Source organism: Vidua macroura, chromosome 7, assembly GCF_024509145.1.
Source record: "Vidua macroura isolate BioBank_ID:100142 chromosome 7, ASM2450914v1, whole genome shotgun sequence".
In the NCBI taxonomy this organism is placed as follows: domain Eukaryota; kingdom Metazoa; phylum Chordata; class Aves; order Passeriformes; family Viduidae; genus Vidua; species Vidua macroura.
Window position 1 is genome coordinate 25,343,823 of NC_071577.1, and position 23,813 is coordinate 25,367,635.

A 23,813-nucleotide genomic window follows, 5' to 3' on the forward strand; every position below is an offset into this window, starting at 1 on the left:
CGAACCTGTTTGTCACTGAACAATTTATTAAGTTGCTTACAGAGAAAAGATGGGATAAGGGTTAATTTGGGGCTGTAGGGGCCAAGGGATGTGATGGGGTTCTGCAGGGTTAGGGGGCAGTGAGAACCAACTCCACTCCCAGCTCTGCCTAGCCCTGGGGTTTGCTCAGCTCCAGCCTTGCTCCCCTGACTGGGAGGGGACCAGCCCCTGCAGCAGAGGTGGGCCACACACCATCTCTCCTCCTCCCCACAGTCAAGCTCTGACCGTGGGCCAGGGCAGGGTGCCTGTGGAGGGTGCAGGGAGCTGCACTGGCATAGACCCCACACTCATGCATGGGCAGCAGCATCCTGAACCTGGAAAGGGGAGGTCAGTGCTTTTTCCCAGCCCTCGGAGGCTACTGCAAAGGGAATCACAGCAGCAACAATGACACAGGGATGACAGAAGCAGCTCAACAAGACGGCAAGGTGGATGGCTCTGTGGCCCCAGCTACTTGGAGCTGGCTCTATGGCTTCCATCTGGGTGCTGCTCACCCCACGAGCTCAGTCCTGCTCAGGGCCAGGTGGCTCAGTGATGCGGATGTGGACAAAGAGCGAAGAGGGTGGGATGCTGGTGCCATCCTTTGAGAGGAGATGGATGTGCCGATATCCTGCAGGAAGGACAGCAAGGCTCTGGTTAAGTGGAATCCAACTCTCCTCTCTAGTACCCAGCTGAGCCCCAGATATGCTTGCAGGGCTGCTCTGGGTGCCCGAAACCACTGGGCAGCAGCCACTCACCAGGTTTGATGTTGGCAAATGCTAGGGTGAACTGACCCACAAAGTCATTCCTGGAAGTCTTGTCATAATCCTCCACCACAAAGCGAACGAGGGCCAGCTCGGGCACGTGGAGCTGAAACTGCAGTGTCTCATCCCAGTGGGGGTTAAACCCTGGGAAGAGAGAGCAGGTGCTGAGAGAGTGAAGGACAGCAGGGACTGTGCCTGGGCACAGCAGGGGCCATGGTACCGCTGTGGGTCTCACCATTGTTCTCGATGTACTTGGTCTCCTGGTGCGCCTGATCCGCGGGGACCCCATAGATCTCCACACGCACCAGTGGGTCAATGATGGCTCCCTCCTTGCTGTTGGCCACTTTGGGCAGTTGCTGCCCGCTGATTATCTGCAGGGCCAAATCTGTCTTTTGTGAGGCTACTTGGCTCCAGCACACTGCCCAACAGTGTCCCCATCTGTCTGGGACCAGCAGAGCCCCAGGACAGTGTCACAGCTTCCCCAGGGTCTCTCCACAACCCTATACCTGGATTGTCAGGGTGATGGGGCCGGGGCCTTCCCAGCTACTGGGGTCACTGGGGTTGAAGAGAGTGTCCTTGTCCCTCATGAAGGGTGGTTTGAGCACGTAGCCGCAGCAGCCGTTCTGGCTGAAGAGCCCGTCACACAAATCCATCTCCATGCCGGCTGTCTGGAAGTTCAAGGCCACTGGAGGGAGGTGGCAGGGAAAAGGGTTCAGAACAGCTTGGAGATACCACACTCTGCTTTGAGCTGAAAACCAGCCTGTCCCCATAGCCAGAGAGATGTGGAGCTGCATAGGGGAATAAGGTGATAATGCTTGAACACCCCCAGGGCAATGCAAGAGCCAGCAACCTGACCTGGCTCCAGATGGAGTTGTAGCTGGCACTAATACAGGTGTTGAGGGTGGCATTTAGCACAGGACTTGGGGCATCTCCCCAGCCCTGCTGCACCCCGGCCGTACCGATCTGGCACCCCACGTTCCACATCTCCTGGGGACTGTAGTTGGAGGAGTCAGTCCTCATCCCACTGGGGTAGATGCGTGTCAGCTGCCAGGCATTGTGGCGAACAAACTCATTTCCTAGGGATAGAGCAGGAGGCCCACTTATGGAGTCATTCTCTGGCCTGTACGGTCACCCACATGTACTGCCAATCCATCCATTCTATCTATCTATCTATCTATCTATCTATCTATCTATCTATCTATCTATCTATCTATCTATCCAACCACCAATTCTCATCCCTCTCCCTGCTCAGGCATCCAGATGTCCTGCCTTGTTTTCTAAGCCAATAACCTCATCACCTACCAGAGCCAAACCCTAAGTACAGCCCCACTGGACCCTGTTTCTCCCAGACAGGGAGGGAACCCCAGTGTCTGGAGGTTTTGGCTCCCAATGAGGAAGCCCCCTCTACTCTGTCCCAGTCACCCGGTGCCACTGCCCCCCTCATCTCACCTTCATCCCGGATGAGCTTCCTGGCCTTGGCTTCAGAGAGGGAGGAGATCTCAGAGGGCCGGGAATGGCTGCGGGCCTCCTGGAAGCCCCGGAAGGGCACATTCTTGCAGTAGATGACACAGTCGGATAATGCTTGTGCCAAGGTCTCCTTGTCCTTCTGCAAGGCAGAGGCATGTTGGGTCCCTCCTGATGGGAGCACCATCCACCAGCACTCACCCAGGCCAGAGGCTGTAGAGCCAGGGTAGGTAAGAGCAGCCAGGGGTGTGCTGGTGGGTGGCAGCATCCCTACTATGAGCAGTCTTCCTGCCAGGAATAGAGCAAGCAGGGGACCTCCAATATGTTGCCACCACAACAAAGAGAGGGCTGACATGGCCAGGGGCAGAAAAGGCTGTCCTCCCTGCCTGGTGATGTCTTTGCAGTCTCTGTCTCTCCTCTATGCAGTAAGATGTCACCACAGCTCATAGCTGTGTCCAGGGAGGGGCTCAGCTCTCCCAGCTGGTCCCCAACCTGGTTCCACTTACCTTTGCCCTCCGCCTCTCCTCCTCTGCCTCTACCCCATTGTCATCGTCAGACACATCAGGCGCCTCATCCCCTGGCCCATCCAGGGTGTCCTCCAGCCGCCCAATCTTCTTGCCCTTCAGCAAGATCTTGTGCTTCAGCTCCTGTGGGGTTGAGGATAGGGAAGCACCTTGAGCTACCCAGTGCTTCCATGGGCCTTGTGCCCTGGGATCCTGCATTGCTGGAGGCCAGCACAACCAGCTCCCAGCACTCAGAAGGGGATGGGGTAGGAGGGTTTTGTCTGATTCTGTAGGACATGGGGAGACAACCCTGGGGACAGCCTTGGCACTTCTGTGAACCCACTCCCAGTGTCCTCAAATGCTCCAGTGGAGCAGGACAATGCTGGAACAGGTTGGCCCATTCTCTGAACAGCAGATCCACTCTCAGGCAGGACAAAGGTGTCCTGCACAGCTGTGCTCTGTCCATACCTCTGGGGATGGGAGCTGGGCAGGGACATGCCCATCGATGGTAGTGGTGAGGAGCTGTTCCCCCAGGATGTCCTTGAGCTGCTGGGTCAGGACCTCCTGCTGCTCCATGCTGCAGTGGTTCTCTAGGGACAGGATCACCGGGTAGTCCGAGGTCTGAGGAGCAACATGCACACCTGGAAATAAGCCTTGGTGGGGCTGGTGAGCTCTCACAAGGGCTTCATCCAGGCGTGATCAGTGCCAGGATGGAGCCCCTTGTATCTGTCTCCTCTGAGATCTTCATACCCCTCCAATCCCCCAGTATCCCCCACATCCCATCTCACCTCTGCACCCCCAACAGTCCATGTCTGCATGAGCCCCCAACTCCTGGCACAGCACAGTGCAGGCTTTAGGTCAGACCCCCCAGTGCTATCTCCCAGAAAGTGACACAGCTACCCTCCTCCCCGCAGTGTGACCAGTCCTGCTGCATCACCAGGTGTGTAAGCCTCAGTACCACTCCCCCTCCAGAGACCCACCACTGCCATGTATCCTCACCCACCAAGGACCACCCACAACCACCAGCACCTGGGGAAGGGTGCTTTACCTTGAAGGCGTACTTCCCCAGGGTGCTCACCACCTCCCGGAAGGGGATCTTGGAGGTGAAGGTGTGGCCATGGTACACCATGGGCTCCCCGTTTGGCCCGTCCCAGCAATCCACCTCCAGGCACCGGCAGCCTCGTTTCAGAGCCCTGGGAGTGGGTTGTCACCCCTGGAACCCTGCACTCATCCAGTCACCAGCTCCCTGCCCTCCCCTCTGCCCGTGAGTGTCACCCCTGAGGGACCAGGGGACACCCACCAAGGGTGGGGATGTTACTGCATGCAGGGCATGGCCAGAGGAGTGCTGGACTGCAGAGGAGCAAAGGAGCTTCTGGGGTTTACCCTATGGAGCTGCTCAGGACATGGCACTAGAGTGGGAGGGTGTTGGAGGGCAGTTGGAAGGGAGCAGTCCCTTTACCTGATGTAGCCCTCGATACTGCTGTGGCCCCGGAGCTGATCCTCTATCAGGTAGGTGTTGTGGGAGGAGGAGATGAAGTAGTGGCAGAGTGGCTGGCTCATGTCCTGCCACAGCCCCCGATGCTGGGGGTTGAAGATGGAGCCCTCCAGGGAGCAGAGGTACATGAGGAACCCATCAGCACTCAGCACATGGCGGGCCCGGGCTGCAGGCACAGGGGGAGGTTCAGCAACAGTCAGGGACATGGAAGAGACAGAACGGGGGCAAACAGGGCTGCTGGAGGCTCCCAGAGTCTCTAAACTGATGACCACAGCTGCTGCCAGAGTCTGGGGAACAGAAAGATGCAGCAGGGCAGTAACTTTGGAAAGGTGGGCAGTGGATCCCAAAGATGGTGCTTGCACACCATGGGTGGTCAACCTTCTACACCAAAATGGTCCAGGAACGGACCAAATAAAGGAGAACTGCACCCAGATCACACCTTGGTGAGTATTCCATTCACACCAGGCTGGGGCTGAGAATGCTTCCACTACAGGATTGTGAGTCTGTAACCCCTCCTTGCCTCCAAGCAGAGCACAGCTGATGTCTGAGCCAGCTCTCACCTGTCTCCGATGGTTCATACTTGTCAATGAGCTCCATGGCCAGCTCCTCTGTGCCCTCATTCTCCAGCTGCTCCTCCCGCAGAAAATCCACTAGTTCCAGCAGTGTCAACTTCTTTCCATCCTCAGAATATTCCTGGAAGAGGCTCAGCACCTCCTCACGCTGCGTGAGAGCCTTGTAGAAGAGTACAAATTCTTCCCCTTCCAGCGTCCCTGACTCTGACTTGTCAGCATCCTGTTTGCAAGGAAGCTCCCTCAGCTCACGGGTGCAAATCAGATGGGGCCTCAGATGGGGCAAAACAGGGTGTCTTGGCCACTGAAGTGGCTGTGGGAGGATTCTCCCACCTTAAAGAGAGGGCACAGGGGCTCCACACCAGTGCCAGTGGCAGGCATTGATCAATGGCGGAAGAGATGAATGGGCACATGGAAGGCTGGTTGGGTGGATGGATGGATGGATGGATGGATGGATGGATGGATGGATGGATGGATGGATGGATGGACGGATGGATGGATGAATGGATGGATGGGAGGGATAAGAAAGCAGATGCCTGGTTAACTGGGTAGACAGATAAGCAGCTGGATGGACAAATTAATGGAAGAAGGAAGAGCATGTTAGTTTAACAAATAAATTAACAAATGGGTGTTAGTTTGGGTAAACAGGTGGGTGGATGGATGGATGGATGGATGGATGGATGGATGGATGGATGGATGAAAGTGACCTCCTTTTGCAAGGAGGCATTGTACAGGTTGTTCCAGCTCCTCCAGTCCCTCTCCAATCCCGCCAGGCTCTCAGGTGCAGTGCTTACCTGGAAGAGCCGCAGGGCATGATCCTCGTTCATGTCCACGTTCATCATCTTCAGGAGACGCTGCACCTCCTTGAAGTTCATGCGCCCATCCTTATTCTTGTCAGCTTTCTGGAACCAGTCACGAATCCATGTGCAGGAAACAGGGCAAATGTTAAGGGAAAGGACCTTGGCTATGAGAAAAGGGGCTGGGTAGTATCAGAGGGCATCTTTTCCCTTTCCTGTGCCCTGCACTGATGCAGATGGTGAGACCCGGAACAGCTACACACATGCTGGGGTAAGGCTGAAGATACAGGGCCTGGGGGATGGTCAGCAATGGGTGTAGGGGACAGAGTGGTGCTCTCAGGAAGGATATTGGTCTATCTTCTCCCTTTGGTCCATGGTGGTGGCTACCTCGATGAGCTGACGTAGGCCCTGTACCCAGCACTGTGCCTCCTCTGCCGAGCCAGCAACGAGGTCCAGGTTGCCGCGACGGCCGTAGAAGACAATGGTGAAGCAGCGCTCAGGGGGGAACTCCTCAGCCACACTCTGCAGCACCTCCGACTGGTGCCCTTCCCGCACCGTCTCCACATCGCTGATGGAGACTGGGGCAGAGGGAGGGGAGGCCTGTCTGTAGGAGATAAGGACCACAGGGCAAGGGGCACAGCCCACAGACATCTTCCAGTCATTCCTTTTTCCACTCCATCCATCCATCCATCCATCCATCCATCCATCCATCCATCCATCCACTGAGCTAGTTATCTATCCATTAACCACTGAACTATCAAATCAGCCAGTCATCCATCTGCCCCTCTGTCTGCTTACTTCTGCACTGGCATTCCAGAGACTCCATTTGTATTAGCTGCAATTTCTACTCAGCCCTTTTGACCTATGGGTCCTGCTGGGGGCAGGATGTTTCAAGGAGAGGTTACACATGCATGCAGAGCCTTTCTTCAATTTCCCAGCACCCTTAGCAAGCATGGCCAAAGAATCTCCATACCTTCACATCCCTGTTCACTCTAAAACCTACTGATGGCCTCATGGCCAACACACAGCAGCTGGTACTCACAGGCAGACTCAGTTTTGCCTGTCCTCTTGGACTGGTACCAGATGGTCATGCAGTCTTCCTGCAGCTTGAAGTAACGCTGCTTCTTCCAGCTCTTGGACTTGACTTTGCGCATCAGAGTCCCCTGCTGCATCTGCTCCAGCGTGTCTGTGAGCTGGATGCCTGGGGGCAGCATGGGCTGCATCACTGAGGGTGGGGGTATCCAGACACTGCACCCTGGTACTTTGCTTCCTCTCACCTCCGGGGTCACACGTGTCCCTCAATCCGTGAGGGAGGAGGGACAAACCAGAAACAAACTCCCTTCACCACAAGAGGTACACAGGGTAATTCCCCATCAACCCTTCCCATCCGCCCTTGGTGCTTCCAAGCCCAGATCCCAATGGCCATGTTGGGGTAGGTATGCTTCTGAGTGCAGCAAAGTGAGCTCAACCGAGAAGCCAGATTTGCCTCGGCATAAATCCGGATGGCCCAATGCCCTGCCCTGCACCCATCCTCCGCTGGGGCACTCACGGGCGTTGCACAGCAGCGATGCCATAGCTCTGCCTTCTCCACGCTGGCAGCTGCTGGGGAGGGAAGAGAGAAGGTGGCTGAGGGAAGCAAGGTCAGACCTTCATGTTGTGCCAAAGTCCTGCCAAGTGGGCTCCAACGATACCCACGTGTGTGCGAGGTGTGTGTGCCCCTGCCTGCATCTGAGCGCACCTGTGTCTGTCTCCTGCTGGGTCACTGCATTCCTTAAGTGTCGAGTTCACACTGCCATACTCATGAAATATTAACCTGTGTTACCGGGAAGCCGGAGCTCAAAAGGTGTTGGTGGAAAACAGAAAAACTTGCCAGCACTGACACCCCACAGCCCAGCAGGTACTAGAGCCCTGCTGCTCCCAGGTTGCTGCTCCCAGGTAAGAAGCAGCCCCTGAAACCAGGAAAAACTGCTCTGGCAGTGCCCAAGAGCACCTCCACCACCTAGGAAACAACCCCAACCAGCAAATGTGAAAGTAAGGGAGAGGCACAGCTGTGACAGCAAGGAAGAGCAATGACCCTCAGCTCCTACAGCTTCTTCTCCCCAGAGAATACCAGCACCCCAGGCAGTGACTGCACCTGCAGCTGTACAGGGAACACATGGCAGTGAGTGGGACTATAAATACTACTGGACAAGGAGGCTTTGATTAGGCTGTTGAGACTTTAATTATGCTGACAAATCACTGGATGTGCCTATCACCCAGGTGCTGGAGCTGGGCCCTGGAGGAGCGGATGCCACAGCTGGTGGGCTGGGATTTGGGTGCAGGAGGGGACCCAGGGTCCCTGGGAGCAAAGGGCTCTGTGGCAGGGTGCAGGGGTGGCAGCTGTGCCCTAGGTCCCTGACTCAGCACAGGCACCGGTCATGCAGGGCTGGGAATAGTCGGTGCCGTCAGCGTGCAGGCAGCTGCCAAGCCCTTGTGGGCTCTCAGGCCAGACAGCAGCCATCTCCTGTTCCGTGTGGCTCAGCAGGGCAGAACAGCACTGGCCAGGGCTGTGGCCCTGCTCCTCCAAGACACCCTAGTCGTGGAGCAAGCTGTGGCTATTTGGCTGTCTCCAGGGCACATAGGGATCATCTGTCCACTCCTGGGGACCTCACATGTTGCTGGAGACAGGGAGTAGTTGGGATGCCATCCCAAATGCTTTCCACTAGTGTGCCCAGTGCTGGGTCTGTGCTTTCCCAACACTGGTCCTTCTTGCAAGGCTCAGACTGCAAGGACTTGCTGCAGTGCTTGTATCCCCCCACATTCAACCCACAGGGCACTGACCCACTTGGCCCAGGAGTGCCTGCACCCAAAAATGGGAGGAAGCCCTGTGCTCCTCTTGTGCCCTTCAGAGTTAGTGCCCTGATGCTGGCTAGCACAGCTCCAGGAGTGCCCCACATCCACCCCCCACAGTGTGCTCTCAGCCCCTGCACCCCATGGCCCTCAGGGAACCAGAGGGGACAACCCCAGTCACCCATCTGCCTGCACCCTCCTGCTTTCCAGCAACACCCAGCCTGGCACAGCCACTTCACAGGGCCATAGCTCCAGGTGCTCAGCAGCTCTGCAGCCCCTGTGCCACAGCAGATGACCGAGATGGGCACGTCTTAGGGACGCTGGGGTGGCACCAGAACTGGAGAAGCAGGGAGACATGCTGGATGGGGACAAAGATAGGCTCAGTGCCACCAACAGTTCTGTCCTCTTGGCACACTGCCATGCATGTGTACAAGGTGGCAGCGTGCAAAGGGGCATGCCTCGGGCCCATTAACCACACTGAGAGTCTGGAGCTAAATTTTTCCCCCAGTGCCAGCCCTTCAAGGCTCCCAAGTCCCAACCATGGAGCAGTGCCTTCCCCACAAATGCAGCAAAGAAGGGATGACCCCTTCCAACCCAAGGAAGCACAAGGAAGAGCATGTGGGTGCAAGGACACATCTGTTCTAGTCTCTCCTGTTGTGTGAGGGATGCCATGAGCCCCTCACAGCCTGGCCCCATGTAGGCCCCCTTGCCCCAGTCTGAATTACATTGTTGAGCCAAGTGGGAGGAGAGCCAGGGTGTGGAGAAACCCAAGCCGAGAGTTTCCCGCAGGGCAGCTTCCTGCTGCCAGAACAGCCCCGGCTACCGCAGCTCACTCTGAGCCATCGCAGCGTCTCTCCTGGTGGCGACAGGCCCCAGCAGAGCTGGAGGGCCAGTGAGTGTGAGCGGTCCCCGGCCGTTCCAGTGCAGAGTCGCCCGGCAGAACAAAATGCCACCTTACGGGTGAGCGTGCCAGAACAGGGACGGATGATCCCCTCACCCCGCTTCAGGCACCCCCCACACCTCGCTGCCCCGGTGCGCTTACAAACCGCCCTTGTCCTAGACTTTGCTCAGCCGGCAGCTGACGGGGGCAGAAGGGCTCGGAGGCGAGGCGGGGACGAGATAAGGGGCTCCGGGATGGGACGGCAAACCCCAAGGAATTTGGGGCTCAGGGGACAAATCACACCTTATGGCAAAGGAGACAAAATCGCTGGCACTTCTGTCCCGCGCCACCTCAACCGTGCAGCCGCTCCGGGGCACCGCAGCCCGAGAGAGGGGGTCCCAGAACCTGGAGGTCGCAGCCCCGTACCCGCCGTCGCCCCCTCCCCTCCGCAGGACGCCCGGTCCGTACCCGCTCTCCGTTGCCGCTCCGCTCCGCTCTGCTCCGCCGGTGCTCTACCGCCAGCAGCCGCACGGAGCCGGGGCTGCCCGCCCCTCGGCAGCGCCTGGGCAGCGAGCCCTCCCCCGGCCCCCCGCCCCCGCGGGGCGCCCCCGGCCCCGCACGCCCCGCAGCCGCTGCCTCTCAAGGTCGTTTCGGATTAAGGTCACGCCGCTCCCGAGGCGGAGCGGGAGGGGGGGGGCAGATAAAGAAGGCAGCGGAGGGGCCGGCAGGGTTGGGAGCACCCTGCGGCGCCCCTCATTTGGAGTCGAGCCCCCATTCTTATCCTCAGGTTGAGCCTGTCTGTCCCCAGACCCGCTTGCACCCGTAGGGATCCAAGCTGGGGCAGCTTTAGGGCAGGCCGAGCTGGGGGCAAAGCGTGAGGGGCAGGGACTAAACTTTCGGGTGGGTGATGCTCTTAACAGACCTGGACGCCGGAGGAGTGCAGCAGCGCTTGCAAAGACGCTTCAGAGAGCCAAGTGCTCTCTCCCTGGCAGGCTCGCTGCCTTCCTGCAAAGCAAAACAGAGCAGCACCCCTCCACACTACCTGTCCCAGAAGAGATGCGGCGCCACAGGGACGCAGCCAGCTCCCGCTGGGAAAAGGCCACTCTTTCGCGCTCATATGCTCAAGACGGCACATCCCACCTTTCCTCCCATCTGCAATAAACCCCCACCGCGCCGCTTGCCCCCACTCCCCACGAGAGACCAGACCAGGACCAATCTGTGCTGGCTGGGGTTTTATTATTTATTAATCAGAATTGAAAAAAAAATAAACCAAACAAGCATTTTCATACCCTGGCAAGGTCAGGGTGAAAAGGAGGGAAAAGGCAATGGTTATAAAACAGGAACCCGAGGGCAAGGAAGAGGCTGTGCCCATGTTATGCAAGGCTGTGAGAGGAGGAGGGAAGGGAAATGATGGGATTTAAGACACTGTTGGCACGACACTGCAGATGATCAGCAAAATGGGCTACTCGAAGAGGGGGGAGAAATTAAGTAGCTGCCCAGGCTTGCCTGTAGCCAAGAGCAGGCACTGCTGCCGCAGAGCCTGGGAGCTCCTCCACTGCTTCCGAGAGCCCGCTGCGGCCGCATTAGCCCCTCGGCACAGGGGGGCAGGTAAGTGGCTGCTGGTCCAGTTTAATTGCAATGAGGCCTTGGCAGATGCCAAGGCAGGTTTCAAAGCTGAAATGGATGCACCTGGCTGGCAGAGAGGAGCTGGAGGAGGGGGGAAGGGATGGGACAGGACTGAGAGGCGCATGGCAGGCAGCAGCAGGTGCAGAAGGCAGCATACCTGGAGCCGTCAGGCGGCAGATCAGTTGGTGGCCTGACCACCACCTCAAGGCAGGTGCCCTCACACTGAGCTCCATGTGATAAGCCAGCCAGCAGCCTTTCCACTCTAGATGAGAGGCCAGCCTCTGACCGCTGTTCAGCTGTGGGAGTGAACTATTAACAGCACAGGAGGTACAATCCTGCTGTCTTCTCCTTCCCCAGAGCTCTGGGAAGCAACCTTGTGACACATGGGTTCATTGCAAGTAATCCACCCCTCCTCTTGGGGCAAGCACTGCAGTGGCGTGGCTGCAGACACTTCCTCCATGCCAAAGGAAAGGAAGAGAGAAGCTCACTGTGCCAGACAGATGCAGAGCCAGGAGCAAGAATGTGCTGGCAGGGAAAAAAGCTGTCCCTGGAGTACCTGCAGCTGAGTAGCAGTATTAGGAGGGGATAAAACAACTGGATCAGCTTTTATTCAGTTCACTCATCTAAACAGACATGTAAACAAGAACTGACAAGGAACTGGAAGGACGTGGTGCACATACCTGCTGTTGTGCAGCACTTGGGCAGAGGCTGAGTTTGCTGGAAGAGTGGACATCTGCACTACCCCCTGCCTGGAGGTAGGGGAAGAGATGCCACCCAAGCCTCCTGGAGAGACTGGGATCTACACAGATTGTTTTTATTAATTTTTTTTTTTTTAAGCTGTAGTATCAGCATTTGCTGGTGTTGGGATCCCCAGAGGTTTGCTGCACTGCTACAGAGCAGCCCTTTGGCTGGGTGGGATGGTCCGACAGGCCAGCAGTCAGCTGGTGTGCCCAGTTTGTTGCAGAAGAGGTCACCTGTTCCTGGTTCTTTGTAAACCTGAGCTGTTTCTTTCCCAGTGCCCCACCTCCCCCAGCAGTCATTGCGGAGGAAGAGGGATGCCCCGTGGGTCAGTGACTTGACCCTCTTGCAGGTTCTTGACGAGCTGAGCCAGCCAGCGTTTTGTGGTGGTGTCATCCTTCAGGACCTGGGCGAAGGTGGTGTCCTTCAGCTGGTCAGGAAGGCACTGCCTGAGAGCTTCACGTGCCCTACATCAAGAGACAAGAAACGGGGCCCAACAAATAAACTCACAGGGGCAAGAGGGGAGAAAACCCCACTGGGGACACAGTGTTCCTTTGCCTGGAGGTCTCCCTGCCAGAGCCAGCCAAGGAAAGCACTGAGCAGCAGCACTGTAGCAGGTGGCACTCAGCCAGCCAGCACAGCTCCCACCCCTCACACTAAACCCCGCCAAGCAGCCTCGCACCCCGATACCCAGCAGCAAAGTGATGTGATGCTAGGAGAGACTGAGGCAACAAATACACACCCAGCAGCTTTGGGCAGAGCTACTGGTCAGCAGGAGATCAATTTGTATTCTCTCAACTGAATTTCATCTACTGCTAACAGCCTGTCTTGATGCAGAAGAGGCAGAATACTGTGTACCTTCCACCTCAGGCCCTCCTTTGTATCATGTCCAAGCTACATATGAGCTCAGGCAGTAGTAACCTGCATAGCTGGAATTTACACAATCCCCCAACAGTCACTGTTTCTCCCATGCACCATAAAAGCTCCTGTGACTAGCAAGAAAAAAATCAAAGCAAAAACTCCACTTGTCTTCCACACTGAGCTAAAGCTGACAGACCAGGAACCTTGATTCCCCCCAGGTGGGCACTGTGGAGAAGAACTGAAGAACTGTGCTTCCAAGGGCACAGGAGAAGCCCTTGCCCAAACTCCTAAAATGTTTACCTGGGGTTATCAGAAAGGCGAAGGTAGCAGCGGACAACATGTTTCAGCAGCCGTGCCGATGGCTCCTTGGAGAGCTGCAGGACCATTTTACCCTGTTTGACAGAGGCCAGTGCCACCAGTTAAAGTCTTTAAAAGAACAGCTTCACAATCAACAGAGACTGGGAAAGATCGTTAAATCACTTACTCTGGCTTCCCATGCAGCACAGCCCATTACCTTTTATCTAGATACCCCTGCAGGGAGCCTGGTGCTGCTTGCCAAGATGCCTTTGACAATAGCAGCTTGCCATGTCTTGGAAAGGGTTCTCCCAGCAGCTCGAGGAAAGCTCATTTCATTTCTGTTTACTTTTTACCTTCTAGGACTACTTAGCAACCCTTTGTGAGATTAAAGACAACCTGGGGTTTCCCCCTCATGGAAGACAGACACATTCCAAACACTGTGATAAGCTCAGGCTGAGTGACACCATAAGGTGTGGTCCTAAGCTCTGCAACACCCCCTGTTCTCATATGCATTCCCTTAATTTCAATATCCTTTTAGGACAATAGCAATACCCTGGAAAGCCAGGCCATAGGACTGGGCTCACCCACACTTGTAGTAAGGTCCTTATCTGGTCTTAGCATGCATCCAAGCAGTGTATTTTTTCTTTCTGCTACATCCCTTGTGAAGCTGTTTCAGGGAAGCAAGGCATAGACAGATCTTCCTGGCCCAGTCTCTGTTTCTCACACTAAGTAGGACTTTGCACATGGCTGCACCTTTGAACATGCCCAGCTGAGCAAATTCGCACACCTGCTCTGAAGAATTTAACAGACTGTAGGCTTGTATGTAGGAGTCAATCACATCTGCCCAACAAGTTGGTTTTTTTCCTGTAAACTACGTTGGCTAGCACTAACCATTTTCCCCATTAGCCAAATTCACCTGTATTTGGATATCCTGGATGTTAGCAATTAGCAGGTCCCCTCCATCTGCCCTTTTGCAAGCTTCCTATTCTTAGCAACTCCCCAGGATTTCCAATTATTTCTTAAAAATAAAAACCACAATGTCCTCAGAGAGCTCCTGGATGGAAAATACTAACTTGCTCTTTTAAAAGTATATAATACTTGTGTGACATCTTACTCCGTTATCAGCAGACATGGACGTAAATCATCACCCTCATTAGACAGGAGTACACTATCCTGATTTTTGAAATAGACAATGAAAAAAGTCTGTTAACATTTTCATCTTTCTCTCTAGCACTATGGAATATTGATCCTGCCAGTGCTTCATGCAGTGCTGGGACTACACAGGCTAACACAGCTTTACACACTCACATCCTTCCTTCTGTGTTCAAGGAAGAATTCATGTCTGGGAATGGCATGGTCTCCTTCCCTCCCCTATCTCAGAGTTTCTAATTGCATCCTTCACTTTGCCCCCAAGTCAGATGTACTTTCATCAAAGCTGATCTTCTTGAATGCAAAAATCACATCACATTGGACATTAGGGACATCAGCTCAAAATCACTCTTATTTTGTTGTTTGTGGGTGAATAGGAGGCAATGTGGGCAAAGAGGAGACAATTTGCAAAAACAGACAAGTAAATATCCCTAATGAAAATATTAACATTTACTCACAGAACCAGCATTGCAAAGTGCCTAACTTACTGCTGCATTTTTTTCTCCCGAAATCACCCTTTAAAAAGCAAACAGACAAAAAAGCATGGCAATAACTATTCCAGGGTAGATTTGTATTCCCCTTGGCAAACTCAAAGATAAAGTTCAAGCTGGGGTTATTATTCCTGGGATGAATAAATTTTCAGTACTCAAACTCATCCTTTAGAGGGATCACAGAACAGGCAGAACTTGTTTGCTCTCTTTGTATTATAACACAAAAATTAGAGTACATGAAGCAGCTAGTAGGAACCAGATTCAGAAAGGAAAAAAATTAGGGTGGCATTCCAGACAGCAAGCAGGAAACCCATGAAACCCCTTGGTCAAAGACACTGTAGGTGCAAAAACTTTCCATGGGTTCAAGGGGTGGATGAGACAAACACTGGGGGTTACTACATAGAAACCCCACAAGTGGCCCCAGAAATCCAAAGCTGAAAGTAGCTGGCAGCTGTGGGACTGTTATTAAGACAAGTATGATATATACTTGCCCTGCTCTTTCAATGTGTTGTGAGAGACAGGGATGGGACATAGAAGATCCATGATCTGAAGTGTGTGATCATTCTTACATAAAATTTAATCAATTCATGTCCATCAACAAATGGAAACACCCACAACTCTGGAATATCTTTTTCTTCTCTTAAGAGGTTTACCTGTTTTACCTTGGGGACTTAGTATATCACAACTAATATGTGTTCTCTTGACATGCAAACCAGAAGTATACAAAGGAAACATGGAAGCAGAGCTACAGTGCCACAAACAATTAGCCCAACAATGATTTTCCTCCCTCATCCTGTGCTCCAGCCAGCCAGCAGTAAAGTAGCTGCTGAAGAGGCTGGCTGCTATAGCATATTTTTTTCTTTTTTAGATATAAATACTTTAAAAACAAATAATTTTACCAGTATCATGGCAACGTGGGAAAACCGCTCGTAAGTCTGACAGATATATGCCAGCCCTGTGTCATCCAGGAGGATTTTCTGAAGAATAAATGTAGCAACCTAGAATGGGGAGAAAGCAGAAAACAAAGCATATAAACAACTTATCTACCCTGAAAAGGGACAGCCTTTGTGTGGTGCTCTTTTCAAGTCAGCCCGAGAGTTGAAAAGTCTTCCAGCAGGCAGCAAATGTTTTGCTCAGTGAAAGTTAGAAGCCAAAATGAAATGCAGGACAGTACACAATGCCTGGCATCTCTGACTAAAGAAAAGAGATGGACACAAAGCAGAGTGTACAAGATGACTGGATTCAGGTTGCATGAGATGCCAACTACTACCAGGCCACTCAGGCAGCCTCAGGTCTTGGTATGTTTGGTTTTTGAGGAGGTAAAAACTCCACCCAGACTTGTCCCGGCATTTGTAAGAGCAGAGAAGCCAGCTCTGCAGGGCACTGACTGCCTGCTCAGTCAGAGATGAACAATGATGTGTCTTTATTAAAGCAAAAAAAAAAAGGTACCGTTTTGGAGAGCTCACTGCCAGACTCCATAATACGTAAGCACAGGGGGATAATTTCTGTTGTCAATAAGAAATTTATCACTTCTTGCTCATCAGTTTTCACCAAGGCCCCTTGAAATAAAAACAAAATCCAAAATCAGTAAATGATGAACTGTTTCAAAATAATTACACCTTTCAAGGAGGGCCTGTGCTCTGCCCTCCCCAGAAACCATTCAGTCTGAATGCCACGCAGAGAACTGTCATCCTAGAGATGTTGTAGCACATAGCTGGAGAAGAAATCATTTTGGCAGGGTAAAAGTAATCAGTGTAAAAGTAGTGTGTTTGGGAGTTGTTTATTTTTCAGAAAGGGGATGCACTCTTGGCTCTCCCTCAGTGGTAACACAAACACAAAAGGATCATGGCACTCACAGAAACCTCCGTGAGGAAGAAATCCATTTTAAGACATTTTAAGACTCTTTATGCATTGAGAGAAAAATTATTTGGGCAGAAAGAAGAAAGTAAAAAATAACAAGATAAGGGGAAGACAGGGAAAATACACCCAAGTCAATCAATGACAGAAAACCAGAAAAAGCCCAGCCTTCACTCACCCATCCCGTTGCCTAGCTGGGAGGGCTGAGAGTGAAAGTACAAGAAGTCTGCAGGTACTTGCACTCAAAGAAACATTTTTTTGGCAATGCAAGGAAGAGGAGTCTATGCCTTCACAATGGAAAGAAAGCAGCTCCTTCTCTTACTACTACAGGACTTGGAAAATCCCAGTAACAAGAGACCTCTGACTTTGGCCATGCAGGTCTCTATGCCCACAGCATGAGCTGCTCTAACTCAGTAAGAGATCAGTGCTCCAGTGTTAGTCTGGCTGCTCACCAATGACTCCGAGGCTTGTGAGCCGCAGGTACTCAAACGGACGCGTCTTGCTGACTGTGTGCAGGAAGGGGTACAGGAAGAGCGGAATATGAGCTGCCAGAAAAGCTGATCTGTAGGAAAGCGAGAACACACAATGTTAACAACAAGGGAAACAAAGTAAGCACACAATCTGGCATTACCACATAGAGCTTCAGACTATTCCTAGTGGACCCCATTGCTACTGCTCCTCAAAAGTGGGTGGGTAACATTTAATTTTCTGATGGGAAGGCACAAAGCAAATCCTGCACTGGGCACAGCACAAAACCTAACACCTGATCTGTCAATTATCTGCATTCCTGCCTCAGCTGACCAGGAACTGAGCCCATCCTGTTGTTTTTATTACATCCTCCTGCCACCCAGACCCTCTGTTTTGTACATTCACTGCTGCAATTCACCTTGCAGGCTCCCAATGGCAAGGATTGTCAGCTGCAATGCCTGTGAAAAGCAGCTCTCAGAAACACAGACTGGCTGAGTTTTAGGCATCACCAGAGTTGAAATGTGCACTAACACCTTTCCCCAAGAGTCCTCACACTGCCTTCTGGCAGTAGTGAAAAATAAAAATTGCAGGAAGAATGCTGGAGATTGCTCTGCTAACAGAGGGAAGCTCTCTTGCACAATCATACCAAATACTTCTTCCATTTTTAGTTTTAAATCTTTACATGTAAAGGTGAGTCATGTAAAACTACCCTATTTCTTTGGATATCATCTCATGGGGGGTTGCTGTTTAACACTGCTTTGCAGCAGCTCAAAACCAACTTCAGCTATGCTGCTGCTCAGCAGTAACAGAAGCATGAGATTGTGGATCTCTGGGTAGTTTCCTTCTGAGTTCTTGCTACTGATTTTGGCTGAACCAACATCATATTTTTCCCTACTGACATCTGCTGGGCACAGATTGAGAAAACATGAAGTCAGACACTGGCTGAGGACTCCAAAAATGGCTCTGCTATTGCTCCCTTGCCTCACACTTGCTGGGAAAGACAGTTCTGTTCATTCCACCCTTTCAGCAGCTGGTCAAAAAAACAGTAAACTGAAATTTAAGTTCTTTTTTGACTTCACAGAATATTCTGAGTTGAAAGAGACCCATAAGGATCATAGAGTCCAGCTCTTAAGTAAATGGCCCATATGGGGACAGAACCCACAACCTATGGGGATAGAACCCACAACTTTGGCATTACTGATATTGTGCTCTAACCAAGCTCCTTGCCTAAATAATTGTAAGCTCAAGGATCCTTGCACACAGCACTCAACACAAAGGTAGCCTTAGCTCTGGCTGACCTCCCAGAAGCTGCCACAACCCAATGTTCTGAGAATTTGCAAGATCGCAGGATGATCCAGGGAATGCAAGGCATTTAGGACCATACAGGTGTCATCCTGATAATCCATGCAAACAAGTAAAAGCAGCAGGCAGCTGCCTATCTATCAGCTCTGTTGTCTTCTCTCAAGTAAAAAAAAAAAAAAAAAAAAAAAAAAAAGAAAGGAGCTAAAGTGCTTCTAAAGTCAAACACATGGGCTGAGGTGTCAATATCAACATCTCAGAAAACTCACACAACTTGGAAACACTTACCTCGTTTCAGGGTGTGATGCAACACACTGTAGTAGAGCTAAAGCATTGCAGACTCTGTTGGACTGATGGGCTGTCAAAGTCGGAGGGTTGATTGATGGATAAATATTTACAATTTCCTACAAATTAACAGAGAGGGGAAAGTTAAAGGAGAAAAATATCAGAAAGCTATACCAAAGCATTTGCCTGGCAAGGAAGTGCAGTATCAGCAGATAACAGTGAAAGCAGATAGCTCTGCTTTCACAAAGTTACTTTCAATTTACATGGCAGCCACCATGCTGCCCAGGCAAGGGCAGAGCTGGGTCAGAGTCAATTTGACATGGAGTCACAGGAGTGCATTCAAACATTAATCTCCTCCTCCCACCAAAACAAAGATCATACTCCCAAGCAATGGCAATAAGGAATCCCACCAGTTCCTCCCCAGATCCACCTCATGGATGCACAAGTTCTGCAGCACAGAATAAAGACACAGACAGCCCAACCCACCTGAAGGAGTGCTGCGATCGTGCCAAACGAGTGCCACAGCATTGGGGCGAGGTCAGGCACAGACTCGCGCTTCTTGCTCAGCTCCAGCAGTGCATTCTCCCGTGTCTCGGGGCTGGACAGCTCGTTGATCCATTGGTAGATCTTTTCACGGTCAACCTGAGCCAGTGCTGTTGGCACAGGCTGGGAGGGAGACAGGAAAGCTTCAGTCCAAACATTTTATCCAGTTCTCAGCCAAACCATTCCCACAACCTGACAGAAAAAGAAACTCCTGAGAGGGCGGGACCTAAAGTTCTATTAAGATGTCCTGGACATGGATCCATCCCTTCCTTAGATTAGTCTTAGTATTTCACCTATTTGAAATTCAAAGGCTTTATTTCCTGTCCTGAATTGTTAAGGCAATCTCTCTTAATCCCCTTGTCAAGCAGTACCTTTGTAACTTCATTCAGCACTGAGAGCCAAGCTGCTGCCCATCTGTGCCAACAGAGCTCCTGGGAAGCAACATACATTTCAGCCAGCTATCATTTGCTCCACCTGCATTTAGCATGCATTTATTTCATGCTTCAAGTGCAAGATTTCACAGATTAAGGCAGAGGTTACCTTTTTCTCTCCACAAACACCCATGATATTGGAAACTGCCAGTGAGATTCACCCAATACACGTGAGAAAAATATTCATACAAACACTAGAAAAATTTTCACTACTTGACCATGAGCATGACGCTGGCCACAGGCAGTAACAGCTGCTGTTACCAATGGCTTGTATTGATACCAGGTACATTGTTCACATGCATGGAACTAAAAGGGAATTTTTCAAGAATTAATTTGTGCAAGATCTCAAGATGATATGATTCCTGTTCAAAATAAGCCCAGAGAAGGGTAGATCTGTATTCCTGGCCAAGCCACATTTTCTACTACTCAGGGGAAATTAAAATTTTGCTTCTGCCTCTCTTGAGGGAAAGAACAGTATCAGGGAAAGAACAGTATCAAGATCAACAAGCTCTCAACACAAAAAAAATGAGGAAGAAGAGGGAAAAGAGGGACCATATCATAATTTCTGTGGAGAAGGCAAGGCACAAGCCCTTCACTGAAACTTTGTCTCCTGCCTCTGCTGGCACAAGCAGCACTTGGTGCAAACAAATGCTTTGCAGGTTTCCTAAGGAGATAGTTTGGTGACTGAGATACAACATTTTGAGGAAGACAAAAACCATCACTAAAACCTGTGTGAACATTCCCAAAACCAGGTCAGAACCTTTTCAAACACTGCTGCAGTGGTTGTTATTGAAGCTAAGCACAGTCCTGTTGGTACTTGCTGCCCCTGAGCCAGCCCAACCAGCATGCAACCAGCTCTCCATCCCACTGTGCACGGTGATCCCAGCTGGGATTTCTTTATTTTGTAACCCCAACTGAAACTCTTCATGCGCTCCCCACAACAGATGCAAGCAGAGCCCATACCACACTGACAGCAACGCTGTCACCAAGCAGCTCACCACCGAGAACTGAACAGCTCAAGAACCGAACAGTGGCTGCAGTGATACCTGCAGTCCCAGAAGGAATGCAGGAGGGACGGAGAGAGACTTCTCAACCTTTGCCAGACACTAACAGCTTTCTTTCTCTATGCCTACAAAGGTTTCCCTCCTCTGTTTATCCCCATTTTATTTCCACAGTCACATCCAAAGAGATTCTTCCCGAGCTGTGGGATTTCTCTCTGCTCCATCCACCTCCATTGTATTATTTAACTTAAATGTTCATACATAAGCCAATGTGGTGTTATCAGTCCCTGTACTCTAGGGTTCAAATGCTTTTTTAGCTGTTCATATTTCCTCCTGACCTCTTTTTTCTCACTGTCATGGTTTAGGGATGGTATTCTCCAAGTTAGTATTCCCACTGAAACCACTCCAAACCACTTGCCACTCACTCTCTCTCTCCTTCCCCTCCCAGTCCCCCTGCTCCAAGATGGAAAGGGGAATTGGGGGCACAAAAGGTAAAGATCACAGGTTGAGATAGCAACAATTTACTGGAAAAAGCAATGAGATAAGAAAACTAATTAATATTAGTGACAGAGGGTACAAGAAAAGAAAAGTTATTGCTCATCCCACAAATCCCCCCTACAATACCAACTGCTTCCTGGGCCACGTTGGCCCAAACTCAAATCAAATCCTTCCTTCCTCTCTGAAAAATGATGTGAGGTGGTTCAGAATAATCTCTGGAGCCTAGCTATGCTCCTTCCCATCTAATGCAAAAATTAACTCTGTTCTGGCCAGAACAAGGACACTTACCTACTCAATTTATAATTTTTTTCCCCAGAATCTCAAACTAAATTAGTGATCCTGCCAAGTTTCTTGTGCCCCTGCAACTGTGAGTGCAATTGCAATGCTAACTTCTACACTGAAGCTCAAAAAGAGCAGGAGAATGAACAGAGCTCACTTGTTTTTATGTGGGATGGTGGATTGACAAGCAGTGTAGCAACAATGTTGTTATAATGGTGTTATCTAAAGCTTCCATCTATTTTTCTAGACTCACTGGAAGTTTCAGTTCCTGTAAGCTTAAATACATCGACCCCTTAAAAGCACAATCATGTGCTTGTGATCCCTAGAGAACACTAAGTAGATTTTCCACACAATTAAGTATCTGATGTCCAATATCTGCCTTAGCTAGAACAAACTGCTTTTCATAGGCTCTACAGTTGCTCTTTTTGTTTTAGTTTATATGGAAAGACATATTTTTTCCCTAATTCCTTATTTCATTATTGTTTCTTCTTTTCCCTCTAAGACCCAAAATTCTGGAGAACAAGGGCCACACAAATCCTGCAAGCTCTAGGACAGAACCACACCAGGCAGACTTTCTTTTGCACACAGGGAGAGCAAAGCTTATCAACAGTATTAGATCAGAAAAATCTTGGAACACCTTTTCTCCTTCTTGGAGAAAAGATATCTCTAACGCTCACATAACAAATTGATTTAGGCAAAAGGCTTTCTCCTCCTAATTGAGCAGTTGCTGCTAGTCACACTGGTAAAAGTCCTGGTCAGCCAAAGTCTAAGCTCACTGACTGTGGTAGGAAACATTTCAATACAGAACTACCAGCTAGCATAAACTATGCATAAATTAAACATACATTCAAGTGAGTCCTAAAATAAAGTTGCTCTCTATTCTGAAATATTTTTTTTTTTTGGTTAAAATTGTTTTTAAAAAGGAGAGGTAACTAGAACACAGACAGAGGATTAATGGGAGATACACATAATGGGAGTCCTTCATGCATTTCAACAAACACTAAAGAATTACAGTGCTATAAAAATGTAAATGCTGATTAAGAAAGTTTACCTGATCTGGCACACCATTCCATGTTCTGGAGAACAGTACTTCAAATCAGAAGTATTTGACAGCACTCCAAGAACCAGTTAAAGTCACAAGCATTTAAACAAAGAGGAGAAACTTAAAAATTTCTTTAACTCCTGTTCATCAAAACTTTACTTACTCATTAGCTCGGCAGCCCAACCAGACCCTTGATCTAAGTTCATTTGAAACAGCTCTATCTGCTGGTTTTGCAATACACCTCCCACACTCAGTACACACAAGACTCAATCAGCTCTAGGAAGTCTTACACATGCAATGAACGAGCATTTGGAGGAGTGAAAACCAAAACACAAACCAAAACGTGGGACATACAAAGCAATAACCAAATCCTTCAAACCTGGCTTCCACTTTTGAACCCACCCAGGCCTAGGTACTCTTCCACTCCTGCCAGACTGATCATCAGGCACCATATCCAATCTTGGCAGCTTCCTGAGGAGGAAGAGGGCAAGCACCAGCTATGGCCAGTACTGCACTGCAATGGGGCAAAAGGGAAGTAGGAGCAGGCAGCACCTGCTGCCCTGAGGGGCTTTTCACTGTCTGCTCTTTCCCTCTGCAGTCAAGGCCAGCAGTAAAACAGCTCCCCAGAGGGCAGAGGAAGTTGCTGGGCACGTAGGAGGTGTCGCAGATAAGTGTTTTAAGGTCACCAAAAGATCTACTCTGAACCCTTTGCCTCAGCGGGAAGGTCTTCCTTATCCCTTCTTATTCCAGCTTCTCCTGTCCTTATCCTTTTCGTTCCTGCTCTTCCCCCTCCACACTCAGTGAATATTTTTTTGGATTTATTTTGGTTGTAGATTAATCAATTTTAGACTTTTGTTTGCTTTTCCTCCATGTGCTTTTTAAAAAGTAGAGCAAACCTTATCAACAAAATTTGTCACGCTTCTGCTTTTGTATTAAACCTGCTCTTGCCGACACCTTTGCTAGTGGTTCTTTAAGGAACCTTAAACCACTGATTGGCTACAGGAGGCATCCAGGCGCAAGGAGGGAGCACGGCAGGCAAGGGGGAGGGAGCGGAAAGCCCTACGTGAGGCACACGAGGCAGAGCCGGGTCACCCAGCACCGAAACCCCCAGGCCCTGGACGAGCCACGCCACAGCAGAGCCCGCACGGCCGGCACGGAGCAGCCGGAGTTCGGCAGCTGCCAAACGGACCGCGCCGGTGATGCCGAGGGGACGGAGCTCACCGGGGCTCCGCCACCCCGCGGCCTCAAGTTTCCCCCGCAGCCATAAGCGGCCGCGCCCCCGCTCCCCGCACGGCCCGCGCAACGGGGCCCCATCCCTAGCGCCGTCCCCGTCGGCGCCCGGCGGGGCGCGGAGCCACGCGCTCACCGCGGCCGTGGCCAGGCTGTGCATGGTCGGACGGTGGGAGCAGAGCCGCTGCCGCCTCACGCCGCCGTCACCGCCATGGACTCGGCGCCGCCGCGACCTCTCACCCGCCGCGCGGGGGACGCCGGGACGGGGCCGGGCGGGGCCGGTCCGGCGCCGGCGCCTGCGCGCGGAGCGGGCGCGCGCGGGGCGCGCCGGGAAGGCGCTGCCGCGCTGACGTGAGCGGGCGCGCGTTGCGCGCTGTCTCGCGCTGCTGCGGCCGGTTCCCG

At 51.5% G+C, this 23,813-nt stretch overlaps 2 protein-coding genes across 2 annotated transcripts; both read right to left on the bottom strand.

The window, feature by feature from the left end:
• Positions 1-6: 6 nt before the first annotated feature.
• Positions 7-7,033, bottom strand: PLCD4 (phospholipase C delta 4). The gene is given in 15 exon segments (XM_053982131.1): positions 7-646; positions 774-923; positions 1,015-1,150; positions 1,286-1,464; positions 1,739-1,855; positions 2,229-2,414; positions 2,746-2,890; positions 3,215-3,367; positions 3,795-3,939; positions 4,206-4,407; positions 4,802-5,033; positions 5,605-5,734; positions 5,957-6,185; positions 6,650-6,895; positions 6,898-7,033. Coding segments are annotated over 15 exon segments (2,493 nt in total). The 3' UTR covers positions 7-539.
• Positions 7,034-10,535: 3,502 nt separating this feature from the next.
• CNOT9 (CCR4-NOT transcription complex subunit 9) lies at positions 10,536-23,675 on the bottom strand. Its single transcript, XM_053982721.1, has 8 exons — positions 23,548-23,675; positions 18,874-19,053; positions 18,391-18,506; positions 16,788-16,897; positions 15,928-16,037; positions 15,378-15,476; positions 12,842-12,933; positions 10,536-12,147 (listed from the first exon to the last, which is right to left on the bottom strand). The coding sequence occupies exons 1-8, from the start codon at positions 23,569-23,571 to the stop codon at positions 11,979-11,981; spliced, it is 900 nt and encodes a 299-aa protein (XP_053838696.1). The 5' UTR covers positions 23,572-23,675; the 3' UTR covers positions 10,536-11,978.
• Between the last annotated feature and the right edge of the window lie 138 nt (positions 23,676-23,813).

What these genes read in the sequence shown, in the direction of transcription:
- CNOT9 (XM_053982721.1), bottom strand. Translation starts at nt 23,571, where the DNA reads ATGCACAGCCTGGCCACGGCCGCG. An exon ending in ACAGCCTGGCCACGGCCGCG is followed by an intron (nt 19,054 to 23,547) that starts GTGAGCGCGTGG and finishes TCTCCCTCCCAG; the next exon opens with CCTGTGCCAACAGCACTGGC. An exon ending in CGATCGCAGCACTCCTTCAG is followed by an intron (nt 18,507 to 18,873) that starts GTGGGTTGGGCT and finishes GTTAATTTGTAG; the next exon opens with GAAATTGTAAATATTTATCC.